Source organism: Felis catus, chromosome F1 (genome assembly GCF_018350175.1).
Source record: "Felis catus isolate Fca126 chromosome F1, F.catus_Fca126_mat1.0, whole genome shotgun sequence".
Classification (NCBI taxonomy): Eukaryota; Metazoa; Chordata; class Mammalia; order Carnivora; family Felidae; genus Felis; species Felis catus.
In genome coordinates this window covers 40941835-40968983 of record NC_058384.1, presented here as the reverse complement: position 1 = coordinate 40968983, position 27149 = coordinate 40941835, and the positions used below count along the sequence as shown (strand labels likewise).

The following is a 27149-nucleotide window of genomic DNA, read 5'->3' as shown; positions in this document are numbered from 1 at the left end:
AAACCGGGAGGAGTTACATTCACCCTAAACATAACCCTGTTTGAGAAAGGGAACAGAAGTTAACATGTCAACCTCAATAGTGACATCTTGTGGCATGGGACTGAGTGGTGCTTTGTAAAATCAGGTTTGTAGGAATCTAGAGAACAATATAATCATGGCTGAGAGAGCACTCTGGAGCCTGACTGGCCATGTTCAAGTTCTTGTTTAACCGCTTCTCATCTGTGTGAAACACTGGGCAAGTTAGTTAACCTCTTTGTGACTCAATTTCCTCATATTTAAAGTGAGGGCTCAGAGGGCTGTTTGAGGATTAGATGAATTAATACATATGAAGGAGCTGAAATAATGCCCAGGATACAGTAAACACTCAATAAATCCTCACATTTCTATTTGTATTTTTATTATACTGTAACCTCTCTTTTTAGGATAGAAAGACATCATTAGTTTAAGAATTAGTTAGCTAAACTTACTGAGGTAATCATTTCACTATAAATATCAAACCATTATGTTGTGCACCTAAAACTAATAAAATGTTATGTGTCACCATTTCAATGAAACCGGATAAAAAATAAGCATTAGTTAACTCCAAGAGGAAACAAGTGATCACTTAAGGACTGATAGCTTGAGTTCTTTCAGTCACACGGGTTTGCCAACTAGAGACAGACATTATCAGTGTTTTCTAGGAGTTGTTCACGATAAAGCCGCACGGCGCTTGACTGATCAGTGAGGAAGGGATTCCCCACGTTAATGTCCCTGCTTTTAGCACAGTACATGCCCGCAAAAGTGACTTACCTCCTCATCCAGACTCCCGCCCCAGGGTTGACGGCTCTCGCCAGCTTCCTTTGCCGGGACTGCTGAGGGCTCATGCTTCTCTGTGCTTCCCTCAAGCCCTTCAGTGCCCGCAGGCTTCTGGCTAGGCTGCTCCTGAGCTTGCCGTTCTGCCCTCGACCGGCTGAATGTCCTTTCTGCTTCTTGAAGGTCCGTTAGTGTCACGCCCTGGGAAAACGGCACAAGGTCAGGGAAGTTTCACTCTAACCAAGGAATAACTCTTAATAAATGAGCAGGGAAACCGCCTTAAAGATCTGGTAGTACCAAAGTCCAGTATCAAAGCTCCCCAAATGCATGAGGCCATTTCAAGCAAGATATGCTTAAAAATGAACACCTCAGTGTGCACAGAGCCCAGCCTGGGTCTAGGTACCTTTCAAATGCAATACTTAGCTTTCCACTTTGAGTTCCAGGAAACAGGGCAACATTGATGCCTGTCTGTTGTAGATGTACTTCTCTCATACCCCTAGTTTGCAACATCTTTGTTTGAAAGCTCCATACCCTCCCAAGAGAAAATAGCTGTCAAGAGAGATTCTCTGAAGAGCAGATACTAGAAAAACTTAATTTTACTTATGGGAAGAAAAACCAGCTCCAAAAAGGTGAAAGTTCAGAGCCAGGGTACAACAACAACAGCCAGCCAACCAAAAACATGACACGACCTAAACTAGCTTTACTCTAAGATGATTTTCTAAGTAACTCCAGGAATGTCACACAGAAACTTTCCAATAATTGATATTTCCCTCAGGCTCTCAGGAGCAGCCATGCGGAAGAAAAGCAATTAGGAGGCATCTGTAGAACAAGGGAGAAAGAGAGTAAGGACCAGAGTGAACGGATTCTAACTCAAGCAGTTATATGCTCAAGTCCTCAGGAGATGGGAGTTCTAAAGCTGGAAGGTAGTTGAGCAGGTACTATATCCACAACTTGTTTGTTTGTTTTTAAACTAATCATGAATTTAGTCACTCACTCTCTTAATAAATTATTAAGTGTCTTTAAGCACTGGAACTATAAAGACAAAATGATCCCTGTACGCAAGAACCTTTTAATCTAGTGGAAAAGACATAAGAAAGCAGTTGGGTATAATGGAATGTAAGGTTTAAGACAGAATATATGATCCACCAAATTCCGTTTCTGAGAATTTACTCAAAAGAACTGAAAGCAGGGTCTCAGAGAGATCATTTGTTTGCCCACGTTCATAGCGGTATTATTCACAACGTACAAACGGTGGAAGCAACTGAAGTGTCCACCGGCAGACGAGTGAACAAACAAAATGTGGTATATACAGAGGAATATCATTCATCCTTAAAAAAGAATGAAATACTGATACATATGCCACAACTTGAATGAACCTAGAAGACATTATGCTAAGTGAAATAAGCCAGCCACCAAAGGACAAACACTGGATGATGCCACTTGTATGAAGTACTTAGATTAGTAAATTCATAGACATAAGAAGTAGGATGGTGGCTGCCAGAAGCTGGGGGGAGAGATGGCATTATTGTTGAATGGGTATGGAGTTTCCGTTTGGGAAGATAAGAAATGTACTGGAGACAGACGGTGGTAACAGTTGCAAAATGATGTGAATTACTTAATGCCACTGAACCACACACTTGAAAAATGGTTAAAGTGGTAAATTGTATGTTATGTATATTTTACCACAAGAAACTAAACCGAAACAAAAAAATTATCGTCAGTCTTGGTCCTCATGGAGGTTATATTCCAAGAGGGGAAAACAGAGAAATAATAATCAAGCAAAAATAAAACAACAGCTGTCATAATTACTATAAAGGAAGGATACTTAGCCTATTTGGGGAAGGTCAGGGAAGACAAGGGTACCTTTGTGGCTATTTATGAAGTCCCTTTTTCAGTCCTCAGCCTTCTTACTTGACCTCTGTAGTATTTAAAACTGTTACCTTCACCTTTTACCTGGAAACTGACTTTCTCTCTCTCTCTCTCTTTCTTTTTTTTTTTTTTTTTTTTTTTTTTGAGAGAGTGCTAGCAGGGGACGGGCAGAGAGAAAGGGAGACAAAGAATCCAAAACAAGCTCCGCGCTGTCAGCACAAAGCCCGACATGGGCTCAAAGCCACCAATGGCAAGATCATGACCTGAGCTGAGGTCGGATGCTCAACCGACTGAGCCACCCAGGGGCCCCTGGAAACTGACTTTTCATTTACTTCTATACCGTTACTACTTCCTGGTTTACTTTCATCTCTCTGGCTGCTCCTTTTAATTGTGCTTCATCTGTTCATCGTCCTCTGCCTCCTTAATGCCAATTCACAGCTTTCTCTCCCTTCTCCTCACCACTGCATACTGCGTTCAAGGTCTTGGTACTCCCAGCTTGGACTACTGTAATAGTTTCCTAACCGGTCTTCTAGTTTCCTGGCTTCACAAACATACTTTTGCCTACCACTCCCATCAGTTCTCTGCATGGTGGACTTCCACAAAATATAACACAGATTATATCGAACTCTTCCCTACTTCAATGGCTCCCTTAGGAATTTTTTTTCTTTTAAAAACATCTTTATTGAAACAAATTCACATATCATAAAACCCACCATTTAAAAGTACAGGCATACCTCAGAGATGTTGAGGGTTTGATTCCAGACCACTGTGATAAAGGGAGTATCACAATACAGCCAGTCAAACAAATTTTCTGGTTTCTCGGTGCATATAAAAGTTATGTTTACACTACGTTGTGGTCTATTAATTGTGCAACAGCACTATGTTCAAAAAACAATGTATATACCTTAATAAAAAAATACTTTACTGCTAAAAAAATGCTAACAATCATCTGAGCTTTTCAGTGAGTCATAATCCTTTTGCTGGTGGAGGGTCATGCCTTTATGTTAATGGCTGCTGACTGATCAGGGTGGCTGTGGCAATTTCTTACAATACGACAACAATGAAGGAAATGTGCTGCGTGGGTTGACTCTTGCTTTCACGAACAATTTTTCTGTAGCATGCGATACTGTTTGATAGCATCTTACTCACAGTAGAACTGCTTTCAAAATTGGACTCAATCCTCTCAAACCCTGCCACTGCTTTATCAACTAAGCTTAGATAGTATTCTAAATCCTTTGTTGTCATTTCAATAATCTTCACGGCATCTTCACCAGGAGTAGATTCCATCTCAAGAAACAACTTTTTTCGCTCACCCATAAGAAGCAACTCCTCATCTGTTCAAGTTTTATCATGAGATCACAGCCTTTCATCCTGTCTTCAGGCTCCACAGCTAACTCTAGTTCTCTTGCTATTTCCACATCTGCAGTTATGCATCTCACTGAACTCTGAACTTTCAATTTGTGTGTGTGTGTGTGTGTGTGTGTGTGTGTGTATGTATATATGTACACACACACACATATATATATATACATATATATATATATATATATATATATATATATATATATATAGACAGTACCTGCAAAGTGCAATAAAATGAGGTCTGCCTGTATACAAGGCAGTGATTTTTAGCATATTCACAGACTTGTACAACCATCATCACCATCTCATTTCGGAACATTTTACCACCCCAGAAAGAAACTCCACGTTCATCAGCAGCCCCTCCCCATCCCTCCTTCTCTCCCACCCCTGGCAACCACTAATCTATTTTCTCTTTCTCTGGCTTTGCCTATTCCGGGTATTTTCATATAAATGGAATCATGTCTGGTTTCTTTCACTTAACATAAGGTTTTCTTTTTTTTTTTTCAACGTTTTTATTTATTTTTGGGACAGAGAGAGACAGAGCATGAACGGGGGAGGGGCAGAGAGAAAGGGAGACACAGAATCGGAAACAGGCTCCAGGCTCTGAGCCATCAGCCCAGAGCCTGATGCGGGGCTCGAACTCACGGACCGCGAGATCGTGACCTGGCTGAAGTCGGACGCCCAACCGACTGCGCCACCCAGGCGCCCCAACATAAGGTTTTCTTAAGGTTCATGCACATTGTAGCATTAACATGTATGAGTACTTCATTTCTTTCTATTGCCAAATAATATTCTACTGTATGAATATATAACATTTCGTTTACCCGTTTCTCTGTTAACGGAAATTTGTATTCTTTTTTTCTCCAGTTATGTTAACTGCTTAATTTATCTGGTCTGCTCAAAGGTTCAGCTTGTGCCCATTACCACTATGCCTGCTAAGGAGAGCTGAGGCACAACCACCCACACAATGCTAAACCTTGCTGCAGCTGGGAGCCCAGGACTCAACTCTACAGCAAGCCTGCAAGCTCCACACATGGAGTTTGGTATGTGTAGCAAGTTAACTCTACCCAGAGTTCAGAGATGACCCTAAATTTGGGATTTGGGCTACTGTGAATAATGCTGTTATAAACATCTATGTACAAGTTTTTGTGTGGACATATGTTTTCATTTTCCTTGAGTAGATACCTAAGAGTAGAATTGCTACATCGTATGGTATCTGTATACATAACATTTTGAGGAAGTGCCAAACTGTTCTCCTTTAGGGATCTTAAGATGTGGGTGGCCCCTTAAGCACAAATGGAATGATGAGTCTTGTGAAGGAAAGGAGATAAACCTGCTCTGAACCTGGAGATATAAAAGGGAGAGTGGGTAGGTGTAGCTATAACTTCATCTGATACCACGTAGTGTAAGATTTAAGACCGGTGAAAACTTTTACTACAGTGGCTGGAATAAGGCTCTCATCTTACTGTTTTTTCATCATAGCTCCAACAGAAAGGAAGATAGACAAAATGACATAAAAAAGAAGGTCACACTCACTTGAGTAGACCTTCGAGTCTGCCGAGCTTGTCTGGAGCGTGCTTTCCGTAAAGATTCTGCTTCCTCATCCCGTACAGGAGTCAGATATGACCTGCAAAGAAAAAAAGTAATACCAGAAGTAAGATCTTTGCTACCTGTACTTGAGGAATGACAAGGGACTTCCACATACTGAAGTGATTTCTACACTCTAGGAATGAATTTGGGCAGAATCAAAATGATAGAAACGCTATCAGTGAAAATGGCATAATCCAACACATTACTTTTAAATGTATTACTTTTCATGCAGAATCATGTCATCTGTGAAATGAGAATTTCATTTCTTCTTTCCCTATCCTTACAATTTTTATTTCTTTTCTTGATTTAATGCCCTGGCCAGAACCTCCAGGACATGTTGAAAAGGAGTAATGATAGTAAGTTTCCATGCTTTGTTCCTGCCTTTCGAGAGAAAAAGCATTCAGCATTTTATTACTGTGATGTCTAAGATTTCTGTAGACACTGCTTCTCAATTAATTGAGAAGTTAATCAATTATTTTTTAATCATTAGTGTGTGTCAAACTTATCACATGTGTTTCTCTCCCATATATTGAGATTATTATCATTTTCCTTCTTTTTTTGTTACTAAGGTGAATCACATTGAATAATTTTTGAATGATAAAATAACCTTGAATTCTTAGGATAAGCTCAACTTGGCCAAGATGCATCATATTTTTTTAAAGAAATATTTATTTTATTTTATATTTTTTTAAAGTAAGCTCTATGTCCAATTTGGGACTTGAACTCACAGCCTTGAGATCAAGTATCACATGTTCTATCGAATGAGTCAGCCAGGTACCCCTATATAGATTGACTTTTATATAAAGTCAGTATTATTTAATTTAGGATTTCTCCATCCCTGTTTATTAGAGAAATTGGTCTACAATTTTCCCTTCTTATAACAACTGGGCAAGTCTGGAAATTAAGGTTATAAAAGTTAAGAAGTGTTCTCTCCTTGTCGATTTTCTATAAGAATTTATGTAAGATTAGGGTTGTTTCCTCCTGGAATAATTAGTAAAGTGCACAATGAAGACGTCTGGATTTTAAGTGTTCTTTTTAAAATTTTTTTTTTAACATTTATTTATTTTTGAGAGACAGAGCATGAGCGGGGGAGGGGAAGACAGAGAGGGAGACACAATCCCAAGCAGGCTCCAGGCTCCAAGCTGTCAGCAGAGCCTGATGTGGGGCTCGAACTCACCAACCATGAGATCATGACCCTAGCTGAAGTCAGATGCTCAACCGACTGAGCCACCCAGGTGCCCCTTAAGTGTTCCTTATGGGAGGTTTTAAATGAAGGGTTCAATTTCTTTGATTGATTTAGTTAGGCCTAGTCAGATGTTCTGTTTTGGTAGTATTTGTTTTTCAAAGAACTTTATATTTTTACCTTTAGTGGCACAAAATTGTTCATAAAATTCTTATAGTATATTTAAAACATTTTTTTTAATGTTTATTTTTGAAGCAGAGAGAGACAGAGAGTGAGTGGGGGAGGAGCATAAGACAGGGAGACAGAAACTGAAGCAGGCTCCAGGCTCTGAGCTGTCAGCACAGAGCCTGACATGGGGCTCGAACCCACAAACCATGAGATCATGACCTGAGCTGAAGTTGGACACTTAACCAACTGAGCCACCCAGGTGCCCCAATTCTTATAGTATATTTTAATTGTCATTTTAGTATCTGTAGCAATGATTCTCAAATTCTTTGGTCTCAGGACCCTTTTACATTTTTAAAAATTACTGAGGACCCCCGAAGAACTTTTGTTTATGTGTATCTTTTAATATTTACCTTAGCAGAAATTTAAAAAATATGCACTTATGTATTTAAAAATAATCAGCCCTATTACAAAAAGTTACATCAATAACTTATCTTTTATGAAAAATAACTGTATTTTCTAAAACAAAAAAATTTAGCAAGAGTCTTTATTTCATTTTTATAAATTTTCTTTAGTGCTGGCTTAATAGGAGATAGCTGGATTTTCATACATGCTTCATTCAATATGTTGCAATGTGGTGTTTCAGTTAAAATATATAAAGAATATACAGTCTTGCACAGGTTTGTAGTTGGAAAAGGAAGGAGTATTATAATAGCTGGTAATTATGGACATTTTTCCTTGATACTATACCAAAACTGAAGTGGTAGTTTCTTAAAGATTAGCAACAATGTGGAATCTGAAACCATGTTAATTTATTGGTCTATTGGTCTATCTTGCACTTTGAATGGACCTTCTTACCCATGCATGACTTCGAGTTATTGTACACTGGTCCTTTGGAAAACATTGGTGCAGATCTTCCAAATGGTGACACATTTCATTACAGAATAATAATTTTATAAGTCACATTCGGTAACATAGGGGGTAGGTTCCTTGACGTTGGCCTTGGCAATGATTTTTTCGGATTTGATACCAAAAGCAAAGGCAACAAAAGCAAAAATAAATAAGTAGGACTATATCAAACTAAAAAGCTTCTGCACAGCAAAGCAAACAATCAACAAAATGAAACGGCAACTTACAGAATGGAAGAAACTATTGGCAAATCATATATCTGAAAAGGGATTACTGTCCCAAATAAAGAACTCATACAAATCAAGAGGGGGAGAAAAATCTGATCTCTTACATGTGAAATATTAAAAAAAAAAAAAAAAAACAACCTCATAGATATGGAGAACTGATTTGTAGTTAACAGAGGCAGGGAGTAGAAGGTGGGCAAAGTAGGTGAACATGCTCAAAAGGTACAAACTTTCGTTTATAAGATTAGTAAGTCCTGGGTATATACAGTATGGTGACTATAATTTACAATGCCGTTATTATGTATTTGAAAATTGTTAAGAGAGTAATTTTAAAAGTTCTTATCATGAGGAAAAAATTGTAATTATGTGTGATGATGGATGTTAACTACACTTAGTTGTAATCATTTTATATTTATTAAATTACTAAGTTTTACACCTAAAACTAATACAATGTTATATGTCAATTATATCTCAATAAAAATAATGGAAAAATAAAACATAAAAAATCATTCTTTAATATCATCTTTAATATTTTATTAAACATTTTTTTAAATTATTTTATTTTTTTAGAGGGGAGGGTAGAGGGGGAGAGAGAGAAAATCTTAAGCAGGCTCCATGTTCAGGAGGAGCCCGACACAGGGATCGATCCCATGACCCTGAGATTATGACCTGAGCCAAAATCCAGACCTGGAAGCTCAACCAACTGAGCCACCCAGGTGCCCCCACCTTTGAACTTAAGACAGTCTTTAAATATTGGGAAGCAGCAGTCAATAATACCACTCATAATGGGCAGACACAAGTTACCAAAATTCTAATTTCTGCTTGAAATTTAAAGTTTTATAGTTGGCAACAAATACTTTGTGACAGTCTCACTTTGTTCATTTTCAAGAAAATGTCTGCTGAATACCCAAGTCTGGAAAACCATAGCCTTCCCAGTCATTCTTTCAAGTAAAAATGGTATTCCAGGATAAAAGTAGTCAGTTCTTTTTTCTTCCTCTGGACTCCAATTATATCTACGTTAGATCTTACTGGCCATGATCTATTCATTTATTTTGCTTTTTCTGTATTTCCCATCCTTTTCTCTCTCTGGGTTTCATTCTGGATATGTATTTCTTTTTTAAAGTTTTATTTATTTAAATTGTTTCTAGATGCAATGTAGGGCTTGAACTCACAACCCTGAGAACAAGAGTAGCACACTCTTTCAACGGAGCCAGCCAAGTGCCCCCATTCTGGATATTTTCTACTGTCTATCTAACTAGTTCACTAATTATCTCTTCAGCTGGTCTACTATAAACTCACCAGTTGAGTTTCTAATTCCAATTATTAAATTTTCAGTTCTAGAATTTCTACTTGATTCTTTTTAAAATAGATTACAGTTCTTTGTTGAAATTTCCCATCTTCTATTTTCTTAACAATATTAACCATAGTTAGTTTAAAGTCCATGTCTGATAACATCAATATCTGGATCTTTTGTTATTGTTTATTTTTCTAAGTCTTTTGGTGAATCAGTCTTTTGGTAAATTTGGTATGTCTGCTAATTTCTGAATTAATGCCAAATATTTTTTAAAATATTTGAATACATGTCTTTATAAGGAAAATTATAAGTGCGGGAAGTTGCCTTCTGGACCATTTTCACATTATCTGAGAGATGCAGTTTAAACAATAAAAAATATAGTATTTATCACATTTATTATTTTTATGTGAGAGAGAGAGAAAGAGGAGCACATGAGTGGGGGAGAGGGTGAGGGAGGAGGAGAGAGGGGGGAGAGGGGGAGAGAGAGAGAGAGAGGAGAATCTCAAGCAGGCTCCACTCTGAGCATGGAGGAGACTCAATCCCACAACGCGGGGATCATGACCTAAGCAGAAATCAAGAGTCAGACCCTCAACTGACTGAGCCACCCAGTATTTATCACATTTAACACTGAACCCATCACTCCTCAGAAACTGAGAGTCCAGCAAGGTTGAGTATAACAGTCAAACACCTTTAATGAAAAATGTAGTGATAACTTGCAGCTCTGAAAGATGTCATCCTCCAGAGAGGATATTCTTTTCCTCTGGCAGTTAGGTTAAGGAAGTGATTCTCAAACTTTCATCTACATCAGAATTATTTAGGGGGTTTGTGAAATACAAATTGCTAGGCTCTACCCCTAAAAGTCCTGTTTCAGTAGGTCTGGAGTAGGGAGCGAGAATTTGCATTTCTAGTTAGACTTCCGTGATGCTTCTAACATCACACTTTGAGAACTACAGGGCCAAGACAAATGACCTCAATCTACTTTGAGATTGAGATGACTGGAAGATAGCCTTCAGTCTTTGCAAGGGCTGGTCTATTTCTGGTAAGCCTTTACTTCTAGAATGTAGCCCATCGGTGGTCCCAGATGAAGGTATGGGGCCCCTCTTCCTGAACTCTAGTTCCCTCAGCTCCATGAGACTACTGAAAATCCTGCCCAGTTTCTTAGCCTTATTGCTATGGCTTTACTACTCAGCAAATGCCTCAAGGGGAAAAGCACAGACAAATGTTGGATTCACCTCTTTTTGATTTCCTTCTCTCCGGGATCTTGATCCCTCAAGTCCTCAATTCCTTAATCCAATATCTTCAAAGATACTTGTTAATATTTGTCCAGTTTTTTTAGTTATTCTCAGTGAGAGGAGTTTGTATACTAGATAGGCCATGGCCTGAAGCAGAAGTCCCCAACCAAGCTATTCATTCATTCATTCATTCATTCATTCATTCATTCATTCATGTAGACTCCATGCCCAATGTGGGGCTTGAACTCAGCACTCTGAGATCAAGAGTCACATGTTCTACTGACTGAGCCAGCCAGGAGTCCCCAAGCTTCCCTCAACATAGATTAGTAAACGGGAATTCTGATACATTTGTCAATCCACTGTAAATTTGGTATATTTGAGTCCTTCCTTAATATGCTCCTCTCCTCTGGGTGAAATGAAAAAAAATAAGTCTCCAAATTTACAAAGCTGTGGACCAGACCCTGGAACTGATGACCACACTAAGGACTAACTCTCTATGAAATTCTGCCTCAGTTACCAACCAGCCTACTCACATGTCATTTCTACCTGCAAAATATATAGACCGTCACTATTATACTTAATTTTTGACTGTTAAAAAATCTTCAGCTGGTCTACTATAAACTCACCAGTTGAATTTCTAATTCCAATTATTAAATTTTCAGTTCTAGAATTTCTACTTGATTCTTTTTAAAATAGATTACAGTTCTTTGCTGAAATTTCCCATCTTCTATTTTCTTAACGATATTAACCATAGTCAGTTTAAAGTCCACTATCTACTATCTATGCATAGTAGATAGGAGCCACAGTGAAAGAAAAAAGCTTCAAACTGGCTTATCCCACTGCCTGCTCTAGGGTTTAATAGAATGAGAGAAACAGTGTTAGTAAAAGCAGGTCTGGTAGGTAAGATCAATAACATTTTACCTGAGTTGAAGTCTTGAATATTTGAAGTCATATATGTTTTTCATGGAAACATTAGAAAACAGACAAAAATGTAAAAACAAAAATAAATGAGAATTCCACCACATGAAAATAACCCATTTTCATTCTATAACATATATGTCTGGATTGTTATCTATGTATGTATCTATGTATTTAGGTTTTGTTAGTGAGTATCACATATACTATTTCGTTACCTGTGTCAATATGAAATGTTTATGATTTAATTTGAAAAAAAAATCTAAAGACAAAACCCAGAAAACTCCAGTACTTGAATCTATAAATATTTTTGAGGAAGGAAGAAACATTTTCATTCATTTTTCTTTACCTAGATGTGTATTCCAAGGTTCACAAAGTGATGCACCTGACCACAGCTGCCTTGAGGACGCACTAGGGTTTTGGTAGAGCCCAAGTCCTTGTACTTTCTAAAGTCTAGACCATGTGGTGAGCAAACTCTGGTCATGAGCCAAATCTGGCCTGCCATATTTTTGTAAAGTTTTACCTAACTGCGGCAACAGAGTTTAATATTTGCAAAGAACACAAAATAGCCTGCAAAGCCTAAAATATTCACTATCTGGCCTTTACAGAAAAAATTTGGCAACTCCTACACTAGGCCAGACCCACACTCAACACACCTTGCTCTCTCTGAGAAGCAAGCATTTGAGCCATCCATGAAATCTGAGTGCTATACGATTGCTATGAATCCTTACTGCTATGAAAAGAAGATAGGTCTGTGTTCACAATATAGTATAATAGAAAGTATAACAGAATCCACGGCTTTAACATATACCTCTGGCCCTCTTACATCTAGATAAAACTAGGCTAATGTCCCCAGTTCAGTGGCATAGAAAGGAATTCCAATGCCAAAATCCTTTGATTACTGTATCTGTCTACTATGTTTCCTTGAGGGCAGGAAGCATTTTTCTTTGTATTCACTATGACTTTGAGGTTGCATAATCAAATTCAAATTTGATTTGAATTCAAATAATTACAGAAATTAGCATGACTACCCAAAAATAATTTGTCCTCTGCATCTAAAATCCATAGGGTCCCTTGTATACCACAGATGGACTAATTTTGCTCCAAGAAGCTGTGTAAACAAGATGCTTAGCAAATCACCAGTGAACATGAAGAAAGTCACAATAAATAGAAGACCTAAAATATCTTCTGACAAGGACAGTGTAGTGATAAAGTACCCTGACATGGGACTCAAATTGCTTACTAGATAATCTTGGATAAACTATTTAAGTACTCTAAACCCAAGTTTCTTATACAACAAGGATATTAATAGCTGTAACAGATATTAGCAGGTATAGACAGGGTTGTTGGGAAGATTAAATAAAAAGCATATGAAGTACTTAGAACACTCGCTGGCACAGAGTAGGTACTTAGTACAGCTTAGCCGCTGCTGCTACCTGAGCACCACCACTCCTCCCATTACATTATTCTCAATACTTCATTAAAAGCTCAGCAGTGGTATTTTGGAAAAGAAAGGCTGGGTGTACTGTAATATCGATCCCATCTAATCTAATAAAGGAGTTCCCCTTAATTATTTTTACCAGAAATGGATAATTCATTTGGAAGAGGTCTTAATTCCCTTGAAAATATTCTCCATGAAGGTTCAAAGAGCTATCTAAGTAAAATAAAACTACTTTAAGTAGAAGAATGAAAGAGAAATTGCCAGGATCTCCAAGGCAAGAGCAAAAGCTGGTTTCCCTAGAATGATGAAATAAAATTTTTGTCTGGAATTACCAACAGGAAATTGATTTTTGAAATAGCTTTAAGGAGTCCTATATCTAAAATCTGCACTGAACAGAGAGGGTGCTTAAAAGGTTAACTTCAAACAGGGAAGGACCACGTTGAGTATGTGTCTTTTATAGCACTTGTGAGGCCGTGGTCATTAATTACAGAATAATTAATGGTCTTTTAAGACAGCTTTTAATTCCTTGGACTACATCCTATGTATAAGGATACATAGATAAAGGTATTCCAGAAAGGTCAAAAAGAACTGCTTCAACATCCATCTGGGAGTACACATAGCTAGCTAGCTATAGGAGAAGGCGACAATTTAGAGGAATAACAGAATCAAAAACCTGTGGCTAGAGGCTTTATGACGTCAAGAAGTCATCTGATTTAGGGGAGCCTGGGTGGCTCAATCAATTAAGCATCTGACTTCAGCTCCTGTCATGATGTCACAGTTTGTGGGTTTGAGCCCCACATTGGTCTCTTCACTGACAGTGTGGAGCCTGCTTGGGATTCTCATTCCCTCTCACTCTGTCCCTCCCCTACTCATGCTTTCTCTCTCTCAAAAATAAATAAATAAACTTAAAAAAAGTCACCTGATTTAATTCTAAGACTTCACCTAGAGATGTCAGATTCCTGTTTTGTCAGATGAGTTGATCAAAGCCTAAGGAAACATTAACATACTTACCTAAGGTCACAATGCTATTCAGCCGCAGACCTAAAGGGGTTATAACCATGGTCTCCTGCTTCCAGTACAACGTTTCTTATCTTATAGCCCTGCAATTCCACCCAGGACCATGCTATCTTAATTATGAGGATTTATGGATAAGACATTTCTTTTTCCAAATCTAGCAATATCAGGAATTAGTGAATAAAGATGTCTACCTTGCATTAGACTTCTCCTACCTTCCCCTGGTGTCTCCCAAAAGTATACCATAATCAACACTCTATCTTGGCAAAGAATGGTTTTTATATTTTCAGAGGTTGCTACCAACATGTGTCATAAAAAAACTGTAAGTGACAGGTGATATGAGGGACTAAATTCTCCTTCAGAGGATGTAGTTGACTCTACACTTGCCAGGGCCCTATCAGGTAGGTTTTAGGTCAAGTTCTCCTTGCTATTTCTAATTGGGTATGGGATGCTAACACTGTGGTACAGTAGAAAGAACACATACCTGAGTTCTAGTTTTAGTTCTGCCATTACCTACTTGTTTGGCGTTAAGAGAATCATTTAATTTCTGGTACCTTAGCTTCTTCACTTACAAAATGAAGGGTAAGTCTATAGTTTTAAGGTCCCATGTAGCTTTAAATCACAGTGAATCCATATTTATGCTGCTTCTGGACAAATAGCCTCTAAGTCTTCTCACTAAAATGCTCATTCATTGGTTCTGGTCAGATAATAAATTTCCTGTATCCTATAGGTCATTTTCTTTGGTATAGTCCAACAGAACTTTGTATGATAATGGAAAAGTTGTGTAATTTTTAATTAAATTAAATCTAAATAGCTACATATGGCTACCGGCTACCATATTGGACAGCACAGCCCCAGAAGTCTTGAGAATCCAATTAAGGGATGTTATCACCAAACTCTTTCCTTAAACTTGAAAACTCGATTCAGCTCATACAACATAAGCCTAACAGAATGCAGTTTGTCAGCCAGTTAAGTTTAAAACCAATTGATTTTATTTTCTTCTCAAAGATTAAGTTCCCATTTTCTTCTGTGCTTCTCAGAGGCATTATTACATTAATTTTGCATTTTTATATGTGGCACTTTTAAGTTGTATAATGTAGTGCTTAAAGATACCATATCTTTAAGATATTTATAGATACGGCAAATAGGATCAAGCTCACAGATACAGCACACTTCAGAGACACTTTTTTCCTTACGGCAGCATTTATACTCTGCTAACCCCATATGCCTTACCCGAACCACCCTGCTTTCCCTCTGCCCCCTTTACAAAGAGAGCGCCGAGAAAACAGACTGTTACCTCCTCGCGCAGGCCTGCATAGCAGAATGAAGGTCAAAAGATGTGTGGAGACGAATAGCAAGAAAGGTAAGTGGCTGCTGGGCAGGACTGCAGTCTCAGCACCCGGTCTCCCTTGGAAACTAGAAAAGGCTTGCACTTCCACTGCTATCCAGCAAGCCAGAGGCAAAGCTTGCAATTTGCTAAGAACCTGCTACTAAGAAGGAGGAGGAAAGGAAGGGGAGGAGAAAAGGCAGGGAAAGCAAAATCTTGGGGCTCGGTAGAGCCAATGCTGTTAATAGTGCCCAAAATATCATCCCATTAGATGTATATTTTATACACTGTACCAAACCAATCAATACTACTTCTCATTTCATAGAGAGGGGAGGGGGAACTCTCTCCTTCATGTGAAAGAAGATAGAGTTAGAGAGATGCAGCTTTCTCATTCTGGGTATGATTTCATCTGCCCTTGGGCTATCCTAGTTGCTGCATCTACCCAAGTGGGCTGTAAATACTGCCTCACTAGAGGCTCAAGCCCAGCCAACTGGCAAATGTCAACAGTGGTAAAGAGAGAGACAAAAACAACACATGACAGACAAATGCAGGGACAAATTTCAGATCTGGCATAGATAGCTTAAAGCTAAATAGAGGGAGAGTGTAAGTATTGCTCGATCGGAGAAGCTAATAACTACAGATCAGAAAGACTTCTAGATATGATTTGTGTCACATATCAGGATATGATCTGATGTCGCAGCTTAGGGACAACTGTATTCAGAAAGTGCTCCTGTGACATATTCTCTTCTCTAGTTCAACACTGAGATCAGAGCTAAAGTTTAAGCAAGGAATCAAAGCTACAACTCCGCTAATCAGAATAATTATTTTAAAAGGAGAGAGGATTTCCCTTGGCTAAATGAAGCATTTCCTGAATCCTTTAGAGCAGTAGTTCTCAACAGGGAATAATTCCACCCCCCCCCCCCCAGGGGACAATGACAAAGAATGATCTGGCTCAAAATGTCAATAGTGTCAAGGTTGCAAACTTTTTCTGTAAAGGGCCAGATAGCATATCTTTCAGGCTTTACAACGCTACTCAACAACTCCACTGTAGGGCCAAAGCAGTCATGGGCGACATATAAACGAAACGAATGGGCAAGCCTGTGCTACAAAGGCAGAATTGAGCAGTTGCAGCAGAAACCATATGGCCCATAAAGCCCCACATATTTACTGTCTGGCCCTTTACAGAAAAAGTCTGATCCCTGCTCTAAACTCTTAAGTTATATAGCACCAAACTACAGCTCAGAGAACACCTTTTGCTTTACAAACAATGTGAGTCTGGTGTTTCTGTGACCTAGCTTTGAAAAGTACTATATCACCTTGAATTCTTGTACTTCTGAACATTTGTTCTATTAAAAACACTCCAGCATCAAGTGCCAAAGCCAGTTTCACAAATGACAATGTTTTATGCATGTAGGTCACTCGACAGTTAGTTCATTGGTCAGACAGGTGTTAGGGAGGCCAAGAATGGCAGATTCAGGTGCCAAAAGTGCAAGTGCTGCTTTATTTCATACCCACAGGCTGTACCAACAGGGCTTGGCCAACTGTCTCCAATATTTATTACTAACTACAAAATAGACCAGGTCAACTTCAGCACCACCACTAAATTTTTTTTTTAAGAAAAAAATTCAAGAAAGCCAACACACAAAATATTCATGGCAAGAATCCAAATATAAAAAAATAGGGGAAACAATTGAATAGATTATGGAATATCCATAAGACACTTCCAGACACTGGAAGACAAACTAAAAATTACCACAGATACATAACTTGCAAAATATTAGTATCTTGAATATGTAAAGAACTTATACCAATTAAAAAAAAGACCAAAAACCCAAGAAAAAATAATTAACAAAGCATATAATCAGGGAATTTGCAAAACAGGAAATCCCCAAAGTCTATAAACATAAGAGAAAATGTTCAGTTTCACTTAACGATCATGAAATGCAAATTAAAACAAGGAGAAACCACTTCATCTTCCTTAGATTGGCAAAAGCAAAAACCACTGACATTATCAAGTATAACATTAGTTGTAAAGAAGTAAAAACTCTCATACACTGCTGGCGAGTGTAAACAGGAGAGCCAATCTGGCATCTCAAGTAAAGACGTACTCACTCTTTACATCCAGAAATTCCATTTGAAAATAAACACCCTTGAGAAACTGTTACGCATTTAGATAAGGAAACATGAACAAGAACGTACACAGCAGTATAATTAATTAGTATTAGAGAAAGAAAGAAAGAAAGAAAGAAAGAAAGAAAGAAAGAAAGAAAGAAAGAAAGAAAGAAAGAAAGAAAAAGAAAGATGACCTAAATGTCCAAGAGCAGACAAAAAATAAAACCAAATTGTGGTATATTTACACAATGGACTAAAGTGAACATTCAAAATGAACAAAAAAATGCTAAGTAAAAACAGCAGGTTTCAGAATGATACGTACACAACAATACAATTCATATAAGGAACAAAAACATGTAAAAGTAGTAATGTGCGTATACATAAAAAGAATAGTAACTAATAAAACTTTGCAAATGGTTTTACCAAATTCAGTATAGTGACCACTTCTAGGGAGGGAGTCCAGGGGATGATACCGGGGAGACATACACAGGGGCCTCAGCTATATTTTTAATATTTTATTTAAAAAAACACTGAAGCTGGGGTGCCTGGGTGGCTCAGTTGGTTGGGCGGCCAACTTTGGCTCAGCTCATGATCTCATGGTTCTGGGTTTGAGCCCCTTGTCGGGCTCTGTGCTGACAGCTCAGCGCCTGGAGCCTGCTTCCGATTCTGTGTCTCCCTCTCTCTCTGCCCCTCCCCCACTTACACACTGTCTCTCTCTCTCTCTCTCTCTCTCTCTCTCTCTCTCTCTCCCACTTTCTCTCTCTCTCTCTCTCAAAAATAAACAAACATTAAAAAAAATTTTTAAAAACACTGAAGCTAATATAGCCAGGGCTTGACTGGGCCAGAAAACTGATATGTTGGGTATTTATAATATTTAATAATAATATTTTAATAAGAAAAAAATACAGCATAATCTCAAAATCAATGCAACATATAAGGATGTTAGCAGAGATATTGCTGAATGGTAAGATTATAGATAACTTCTATTTTCTACTTAAAATATTCATATTGTAGAAGATTTTATAAACTTTAAGAACATTCAAAACTGATCATTAATATTCCAAGGACTGTTTCAAGCAGTAAGATGTACTTACTTATATTCCACACTTAGAAAAAAACCTTTTATTGTCATAGTCAACAGTGAGATAGAAAGCACAGGTACTTTCTATGATATACTAAAGTAACATAAATATTTCTGAAAAAAATGCCCTTGGGTCAACCCTAGAACAGAGAAGGAATGAGAGTTTAGGTTCAAGAAGGAGGCCTGTGTTAGCAGCAGGTGGGCTCTAAATACTAAGGTCAGTGGACTCACGCACTCCTCTTACCCACTCCAGAAACTGGCCTCCAGCTGCTGTAATCATGAGTATGGCCTACCTTAGGAAAAAGGGGGCACCTGGGAAATGGAAAGAACACCCAAACCTGTGGGTTTTTAACCCTTATTGGACAGTAACATACTCATACCAATGAGATTTAAACTGTCATCTTTTCCCAAGGGGGGAGGGGGGAGGGTGGGGAATAATTACATATAACAAAATTTTGCCATCAGGTTCAGAGATTTCTGGACTTTTCTGAAGCTCGGGTTAAAAAGAGAAGGGTCTAGAATGGAAGAACTCCTTAAAGGACCCAAATCAGATTTATCTTCAGGAAGGCCTATAAAACAGATCAATTATCTTCCCTATCCAATCACCCCACTTTTCAGATGACTCAGATTCCTGTAATTAAGCCTCAGTAGCACTTTTTATTTTTTTATTTTTTAGGTTCCATTGTCTTTTTTTATGTTTCTTTTTTCCTTTCTTTCTTTTTAATATATGAAATTTATTGTCAAATTGGTTTCCATACAACACCCAGTGTTCATCCCAAAAGATGCCCTCTTCAGTGCCCATCACCTACCCTCCCCTCCTTCCCACCCCCCATCAACCCTCAGTTTGTTCTCAGTTTTTAAGAGTCTCTTATGCTTTGGCTCTCTTCCATTCTAACCTCTTTTTTTTTTTCTTCCCCTCCCCCATGGTTCTCAGGATCCACATAAGAGTGAACACATATGGTATCTGTCTTTCTCTGTATGGCTTATTTCACTTAGCATCACACTCTCCAGTTCCATCCACGTTGCTACAAAGGGCCATATTTCATTCTTTCTCATTGCCACGTAGTACTCCATTGTGTATATAAACCACAATTTCTTTATCCATTCATCAGTTGATGGACATTTAGGCTTTTTCCACAATTTGGCTATTGTTGAGAGTGCTGCTATAAACATTGGGGTTCAAGTGCCCCTATGCATCAGTACTCCTGTATCCCTTGGGTAAATTCCTAGCAGTGACAGTAGCACTTTTTAAAAGTCAGGTTTCCTGAGGTATAATTTACACACAGTAAAATTTGCCCTAAAAAGTATACAGGTCTATGAGTTATGAGTTTTCACAAGTGCATATTAACCATCACCACAATCAAGATATAGAACAGTTCCATCACCCCCTAAAATTTTCATGCCTCTTTGTAGTCAGGCTCACCCAAGTCCCAGCCTAAGGAGAATTTTTTCATAATTACACAAAAGCTTGAAAACTTGCTATTGAAGGAATGCACTGACTTTTTCATTCACACTAAAAAGTAGTATGTAGGGGCACCTAAGAGGCTCAGTCAGTTAAGCATCTGTCTGACTCTGGATTTTGGCTCGGGTCATGATCTCACAGACTGTGGGATCGAGCCCTACACTGGGCTCTGTGTCAACAGCACCTAGCCTGCTTGGGATTCTCACTCTCCCTCTCTCTCTGCCCCTCCCCCACTCACACAGTTGCTCGAAGTAAATGAGTAAACTTTAAAAAAAAGTGATATATAAACCAACTAACTGCCCTAGCCCACTAAATTAGGTGTTAGCCTAACAAAAATGAGCCTAAGATCTAGTGAAAATAAAATTCCTTATATTCTATCTACTACTGGCCACTCTTTAAGTTTCACGAAAGAGGGGGCTATTTTTTATTTGTCATTACATCAGTAACATTTAGCACTGTACCTAGACAAAGTAGGTGCTCTGACATGATTACTGAACTGAATTAAGCTTATGAAGGAAATTCACAGTCTGAGTTGGTCCCAATTACTTATTCATTTATTTACCATTTTAAAAGCTTGGTCAGCAGGGTGTTGGTCCATTCATTCATTTTCTTCCTTCCATTTAATCAACAATTTTCCCATCCTACACTGGTTTTTTTTTTGTTTGTTTTTACCTACTCCAGATACTGTATTTCAAAAGAAAGAAGTGCTGATTTCCAGCAGGATCTTGTGATATATAAAGTAGTGATAATTAAGATTTAAGAAATGCCATGCCATAAAGAGATATTTTGGATAGGAAACCCCGTATTATCTGCGGGGTGAGAAGTAAAAATAAAGGAGGTGATCTGAAACGAATCTGAAGAGACCGGGAAGAGGCTTCCTAAAAAACGAGGTGGGGGACAACATTGCTTATGGCACCATTCTCGGATTCCCAGCAGGAGAGTGCGTTGCAGAGGATGGACTGGGAGGAGGGGCCGGGGGGAAGAAGGCCAAGGCCAAGGGTCCAGCTGGGAGGGCTGGAGTTAACAGAGAGTAGTGTGGATGGAGAGGAGAGGGTAGGTTTGAAGGATTCTTGAGAATGACACACAGGACTTGGTGAGAAGTAAGAGTCTAGGCTTCTAGTTTCATTTCTAAGTTTCTCAATTGGGTGACACTTATGCAGAATCACTGACAAAGGTTTTTTATAATACATGAAAACAGACCTCTCTCTCTATCCTTTTTAGGTCAGAGGGAAGGGAATGGTTTGGTTTGTTTATACTCTTTCTATAGAGGACTCAAGAACTCTTCAAGAAATGTGCATCTGTAACAATACTTCACTTTGATGAGGAGATATGGGGGAAAGGAAAACAGTGGCCAGAAATGGCTATCATTAGGTGTCAGGCACTATTCTAAGCAAGTGCTTTCCATACAGTGTCATGAAGCTCAGCAGAGAGGTATGGGCTAGAAATACAGACAAGAATGATAGCTGAGGCGACTGGAGTGGACAAGACCAGCTAGAGAGTCCTGAGACAGGAAAAGAAGGAAGCCTGAGGAATAATACGTAAAGTGTTTGCCGAAGCAAACAGGCTAAAAAGGACACAAACAAAGAGGAGAAAGGACAGAAGTGAGCCAAGAAAGAATGGCATGTCAGGAGTCAAGGTAAAAATAAAGATTTAAGAAGGCAGAAGCCAACATCGTAACGTGCTGCTGGGAGTTCAAGGCAAAAAATGAAGTGAATAAGGAATCTGATCATTAGGAACACCACAGGGCCCTTTGCTAGAGCAATTTCACTGGACAGGCGAGTGGGGCAGGATTTCTATTTTAACAGACTGAGGAGTGAATAAGAGGCTAGGAAGTGAAATGAGAGGGCTTTTCAAGAGTAAAAGGCAGAGTGAGACATGGTAACCCCAGAGGGCGGTACAGTGCCAAAGGTAAGTCTATTAAGATGGGAGAGACAAGCACCTATCAAGGACAAACAAAATCTTTGTGCAGGAGTGCTTTTGTCATAGATATAGCTCAGCTTGCAGCTCTGCTTCCCATTACTTATGAATTCTGTGTGCCAAATAGTTTTTCTTTTAAACACGGTAAGCTTCATTATAAAGAATGTGTTTCTTCACTGGCTTCCTTGAGCTATTGCTATATTTTATTTACATGTCAGCGAGCAGTGAGCCACTTTCGGCACAAGTGCACCAGACTTGTGAATCACATTCAATTTCCCTATTTCAGGTTAGAAGACTAATATTTATTCAGAGGAAACAAATTAAAGAGCTGGGTCAGTATACTACCCAGGATTAACTCAGAGGCTCTGAGGAAGAGGGAAAAAAGTGGTTTAAAGACGAACCAGAAACAAGGAATCATTCAGGTAATTGCTGTCATCCAGTTCCAACTTTTAAATGTTTCTTAAAATAGAAATAAACCTGCCCATGGCTCTGGAATTCTCCCAAAACTTCTTATATCCCGCATCCTCATAAAACACTGACTAAGCCAGGGGACCTACAAGACAACTTCTCATTTGTTTCCCCCAAACCCTTATTTCCTATTTCGATTTCAGAGAGGACAGAAAGTTTTCAGTTTGCTTTATTTTCAGAAGTGGTATCTCCCAAGGCAAATACTCTTTTCCTAGAAGTTTTTTTCTTCCCTTCAAAAAATACCAAGAGATTGTAACCACTGTGTTCAATCAATGCTAGCTTATGGTATGGAACAGCCCAACTAAGACCAAGCCCTGGCATACCAGGGCTCAGTTGTGTACAGAAAGCATGGGCTTTGAAGTCTGAGAGACCTGGTTTTGAATCTTGGTTTTTTTATTTACTAGCTCTGTGACTGTGGGCAGGTTCCATAATCCATCTTAGCCTTAATTTTCTTGTATCTTTTAAGAAAATAATATTATTTATCTCACAAAACGATGACCATTAAGTGCATCTAGGAGGGTACTGACATATAACATAACAAGCTTTCAAAAGTATGAATCCTCTTACCCCCTTTAAACCTTTCATATTTTTGAAAGCCAACTCAAATTCTATCTAAACTGGCTTCATGAAGTCCTTTCTAACCTCTCCATCCTACATCATTCACCTTCTCTGAACTCCTAATACACCTGAACACAATTTTGCACTCAAGGATATATTATTCCTTAATGTATACCCGTGGTTTACCATGTGTATATTTGATGTCCTTGATCTTCAAGGCACAACCTAGGACATATCTCTTTCTTATTATACCCATGGCTGTCAGCATAATACTGAACACATAAACGGTCAGACAGTCTCTGAATCCTGTGATTTTAGGATCCAAAATTACCTGAGAATCTCCTAACTCCACTGATCAACCAATTAAGAAACTGAAACTAAAGAAGTTAAATGGCTTGCTTGAGAAGGCAGAAATCGAGTGCTCAGCTGGAGAGTAACTCGGTCTCTTGCCTTGCAGCCCAGCAGCCTGCTGCTCTCTTGTGAAGAAGCATCGCAGCAAAGTCCACAAAGGGCCTCCATGTACTAGAAAAAGTCTGCACTCTCTATATTAAAACATTTAACATGGAATGGGGTAAAAATGCTTACCTGCAACCTTTCCTAACACAGAAGAGTCTTTGGGAGCGGTACACAAAGTAGACCGACTGACGTTCTGCTGCTGCCATCTTCTGGACGCGGAAGATTACTACCTGGGGGCTCCTTTTCACTGAGAAACCATTTCATTCAATAAATATTTACCCGACACCTACTATGTATTAGGCTCTGTGGTATGAACAACAACAGCAACAACAATAAAAAGCACCCTCAAGAAGCTCACGATGTAGTCATGAAGAGAGACAATTTAATGAATCAGTTAAACCAGTTCTAAGAAAAGTGCTACTGAAGAACACTGAGGAGAGAATACTGATCAGGCTGGAGCTGGGGAAGCATGGTAGCCAGTGGTGGGGTTTAACCTGTTCTGAAAGGATGAATAGAATTGTGTTCATCAGGGAAGATGACAGAAGGCCATTCCAGAAAGTCGAACACAGACAAAGAGAGGCATAAAAGCAGAACGTGTTCACGAAATTGAGTTTTCTACCTGAGTACATAAAATGATGCAAATACAAAAATCCAAGAAGAGTAGAGAGAGGGTGATAAGAAAAGTAGAACAGTATAGCTCTTGGTAGGCTGAGTTCAAAGAGTCTAATGAATAGTCTCTCTACAGGGTTGAAAGGACTACCCATCAGATTAGATACCTTCTATACTGCCTGGCTCAGCATGGTTTTGAATTCTGTCTAGAAACTGGTCCTTTGAGCATAAAAGATCAATTAGGAAACGTCTCATCTTATAGGTATGGGAAAACATTTACTTCCATGAAGATTCAATGTGACTGTACAGTTTGTGGTATGCAAACAGCTTTCACTCAGACCTCAAGACCTCAAAGAGCTAGTCTCTGTGTTTTGTAATTTCCTGTTCAAAGGCCAGCTCCAGGAGCAGTCTTACCCTTCATTTACCTAAACCAGCTTCTCCCTGTAATTGCCCTACATATCCAACACATTGTTTCTTTGTTTTATTTACTTAATATATATTACATATATTTAAAAATTTAAAAGATATAGGGGCGCCTGGGTGGTGCAGTCGGTTAAGCGTCCGACTTCAGCCAGGTCACGATCTCGCGGTCCGTGAGTTCGAGCCCCGCGTCGGGCTCTGTCTGGGCTGATGGCTCGGAGCCTGGAGCCTGTTTCCGATTCTGTGTCTCCCTCTCTCTCTGCCCCCCCCCCCCCGTTCATGCTCTGTCTCTCTCTGTCCCAAAAATAAATAAACGTTGAAAAAAAATTAAAAAAAAAAATTTAAAAGATATAAAGAATACAACCACCGTCTGTGTACTTTCATCCAACTTTAGAATACACTACCGGGGCGCCAGGGTGGCTCAATTGGTTAAGCATCTGACTTCGGCTCAGTTCATAATCTCATGGTTTGAGGATTCGTGCTGTCAGCACAGAGCCCACTTTGGATCCTCTGTCTCCCTCCCTCTCTCTCTGCCCCTCCCCTTCTCATGTTCTCTCTCTCTCTCCCTCTCTCAAAAACAAATAATAAACATCAAAAAAAAAAAAAACAACAAAAAACCACTACATTACCAGTATCGGTTTCCTCTTAAAAAGAGAAGCATGTTTCTACTTTTTGAAATTCTTAATCGTCCTCTGCTACCCTAACCTCCTGGGTGGGATCCTTAAGTCAATGTACGTGTTTAAATACTTTAGGAATATCGGGGCACCTGGGTGGCTCAGTCAGTTAAGCATCTGACTCGATTTCGTTGCAGGTCATGATCTTGTGGTCCCATGAATTTGAGGCCTGCGTTGAGCTCTGTGCTGACAGCTCAGAACCTAGAGCCTGCTTCAGATTCTGTGTCTCCCTCTCTCTCTCTCTCTGCCCCTCCCCTGCTCACACTCTCTCTCTCTCAAAAATAAAACATTAAAAAAATAATAGTAAATAAAAATCTTTAAAATTAATAATAAATTCTTTATGAATATGAAGAAACAACAAAGAAGTTCTAAACCAGTTATTCTGAACACCATACATCTTATTCTTACACATTCACCCTCTCCCGCTGCTCTCCCGACCACACCACCACCAAAACAATGTATGCAATCAAGTCAGCTTCCCAGAGGACCATCAGGAAGAGGACCGAGAGCAGAAACACACATCTAGGATATCAAAGCCATCAAGCAAAGACATTTTACCTGCTGCTTCTGCTATTCCATGCCCAGTACCTCCCGATGTCTCAACTCAGCACACCGAGAGTTAGCTTCCAAACACAGAAGATGTTAGTAAACTATGTGGCAGAGGCTCGTTTCCATTTCTCAGAACACAAAGATCAACTTCCCGTGCCTCGGATTTCCATAAAACCAGGAACAGAAAAGAACTCCACTGCCAGATCAAATCATTCTAGGGGAGAGCACACCTTGCAGCACACCTGTGCGGCAGCTTCCCAGAAGCTGGGAATTTTCAACAAGCAGGTGGCCACCCCTCTGGTTGTCCTTCCCTAGTAACCTAGTAAACACCAGAGCTCATTTTATGAGATTGTTACAAGTGGCTGTCTTTTTCTAACGTGGGAAAATCAACTGGTAGGAGAGAGAGGGGGAGGGGGTTTGAGAGAGAGCACAAAAGTTCGGTCCCTCCCACATGTCACCAATACTCACAGCTCTGAAAAAAGAACCACTTTATCAGAAGGAGATTAACTGTAAAAACATAGCTGATAAGGGCTTTGAGTAGCAGGTGTTAGGTGACTGCTCACTTTACGCTGAAGTGGTTGGGGAATTAGGACAGAACCACCAGAGCCTCTGCTGCATCAGCGAACGGATTCTGGTCCCTTCTTTGGAATGCGAGTGTCCCAAAGGGGAGGGGGAACATTTAAAACCTCCACTCCTGAGCTGTTAAGTGGTGTGCTGAGGAATTATGTGACAAATGCCACTGTCTCTGGAAAACGAAGTGAGTTTGTGTCTCAGTAGCTGTGTTTAGCAACAGAAATACAGGAAAAAGATAACAGACTTGGAAATTCAAGGCCCTTAAGTCTTCATGTAGCATCTCTCGGCAGGGCTCATCCAGGTCCTTTCCCAGAACAGTTCAGTGGAGCTAAATGATCTTAGTGTTATTTTTAAACAGCTTTATTGAGATAAAATTCACATACCGGGTTAAGCATATCATTCAGTGGTTTTCAGTATATCCACAGTTATGTAATTATCACCATAATCAATTTAAAAATATTTCCATCGCCCCAAAAGAAACCACATATGCATTAGCAGTCACTTTCCACTTCGTGTTTTTAAATATAGATCAACAGCATCATTCTCACTGGCTGAATAGTACCACACTGCATCACATCTAAAATATCGTCAATCGCAAGACGCACAGCCACTTTACCACAAAAGAAACAAAAAGCAGTGCCAATCACACATGCTTTTTATCACCTTTTCATCACTTGATTTAACAGTTATTGAAAGCAATCTTTTTTCCATTTTTTAAAATATTATTTGTCAAATTGGCTTCTGTGCAACACCCAGTGCTCATCCCAACAAGTGGTCTCCTCGATGCCCATCACCCACTTTCCCCTCTCCCCCACCCCCCATCAACCCTTAGTTTGTTCTCTGTATTTACGAGTCTCTTGTGGTTTGCCTCCCTCCCTCTCTGTTTGTAACTTTTTTTTTTTTTACCCTTCCCTTCCCCCATGGTCTACTGTTAAGTTTCTCAAGATCCACAT

General features: G+C 39.1%; 1 protein-coding gene across 11 annotated transcripts in view; it reads right to left on the bottom strand.

Annotated features, from left to right (window-relative positions):
• The window catches only part of PPP1R12B (protein phosphatase 1 regulatory subunit 12B), a 213868-nt gene that overhangs the window by 85446 nt on the left and 101273 nt on the right, over positions 1-27149 (bottom strand). For 10 of the 11 annotated variants that reach the window (XM_019821983.3, XM_019821984.3, XM_045048676.1 and 7 more), the window contains 2 exons: positions 5560-5650; positions 790-993 (listed from right to left, as the gene is read on the bottom strand). In XM_019821983.3, the coding sequence (XP_019677542.2) occupies positions 790-993; positions 5560-5650 (295 nt within the window). Of the gene's footprint in view, positions 1-789; positions 994-5559; positions 5651-27149 lie in introns of those variants that run through there. The other variant, XR_006591626.1, reaches the window with a different exon arrangement.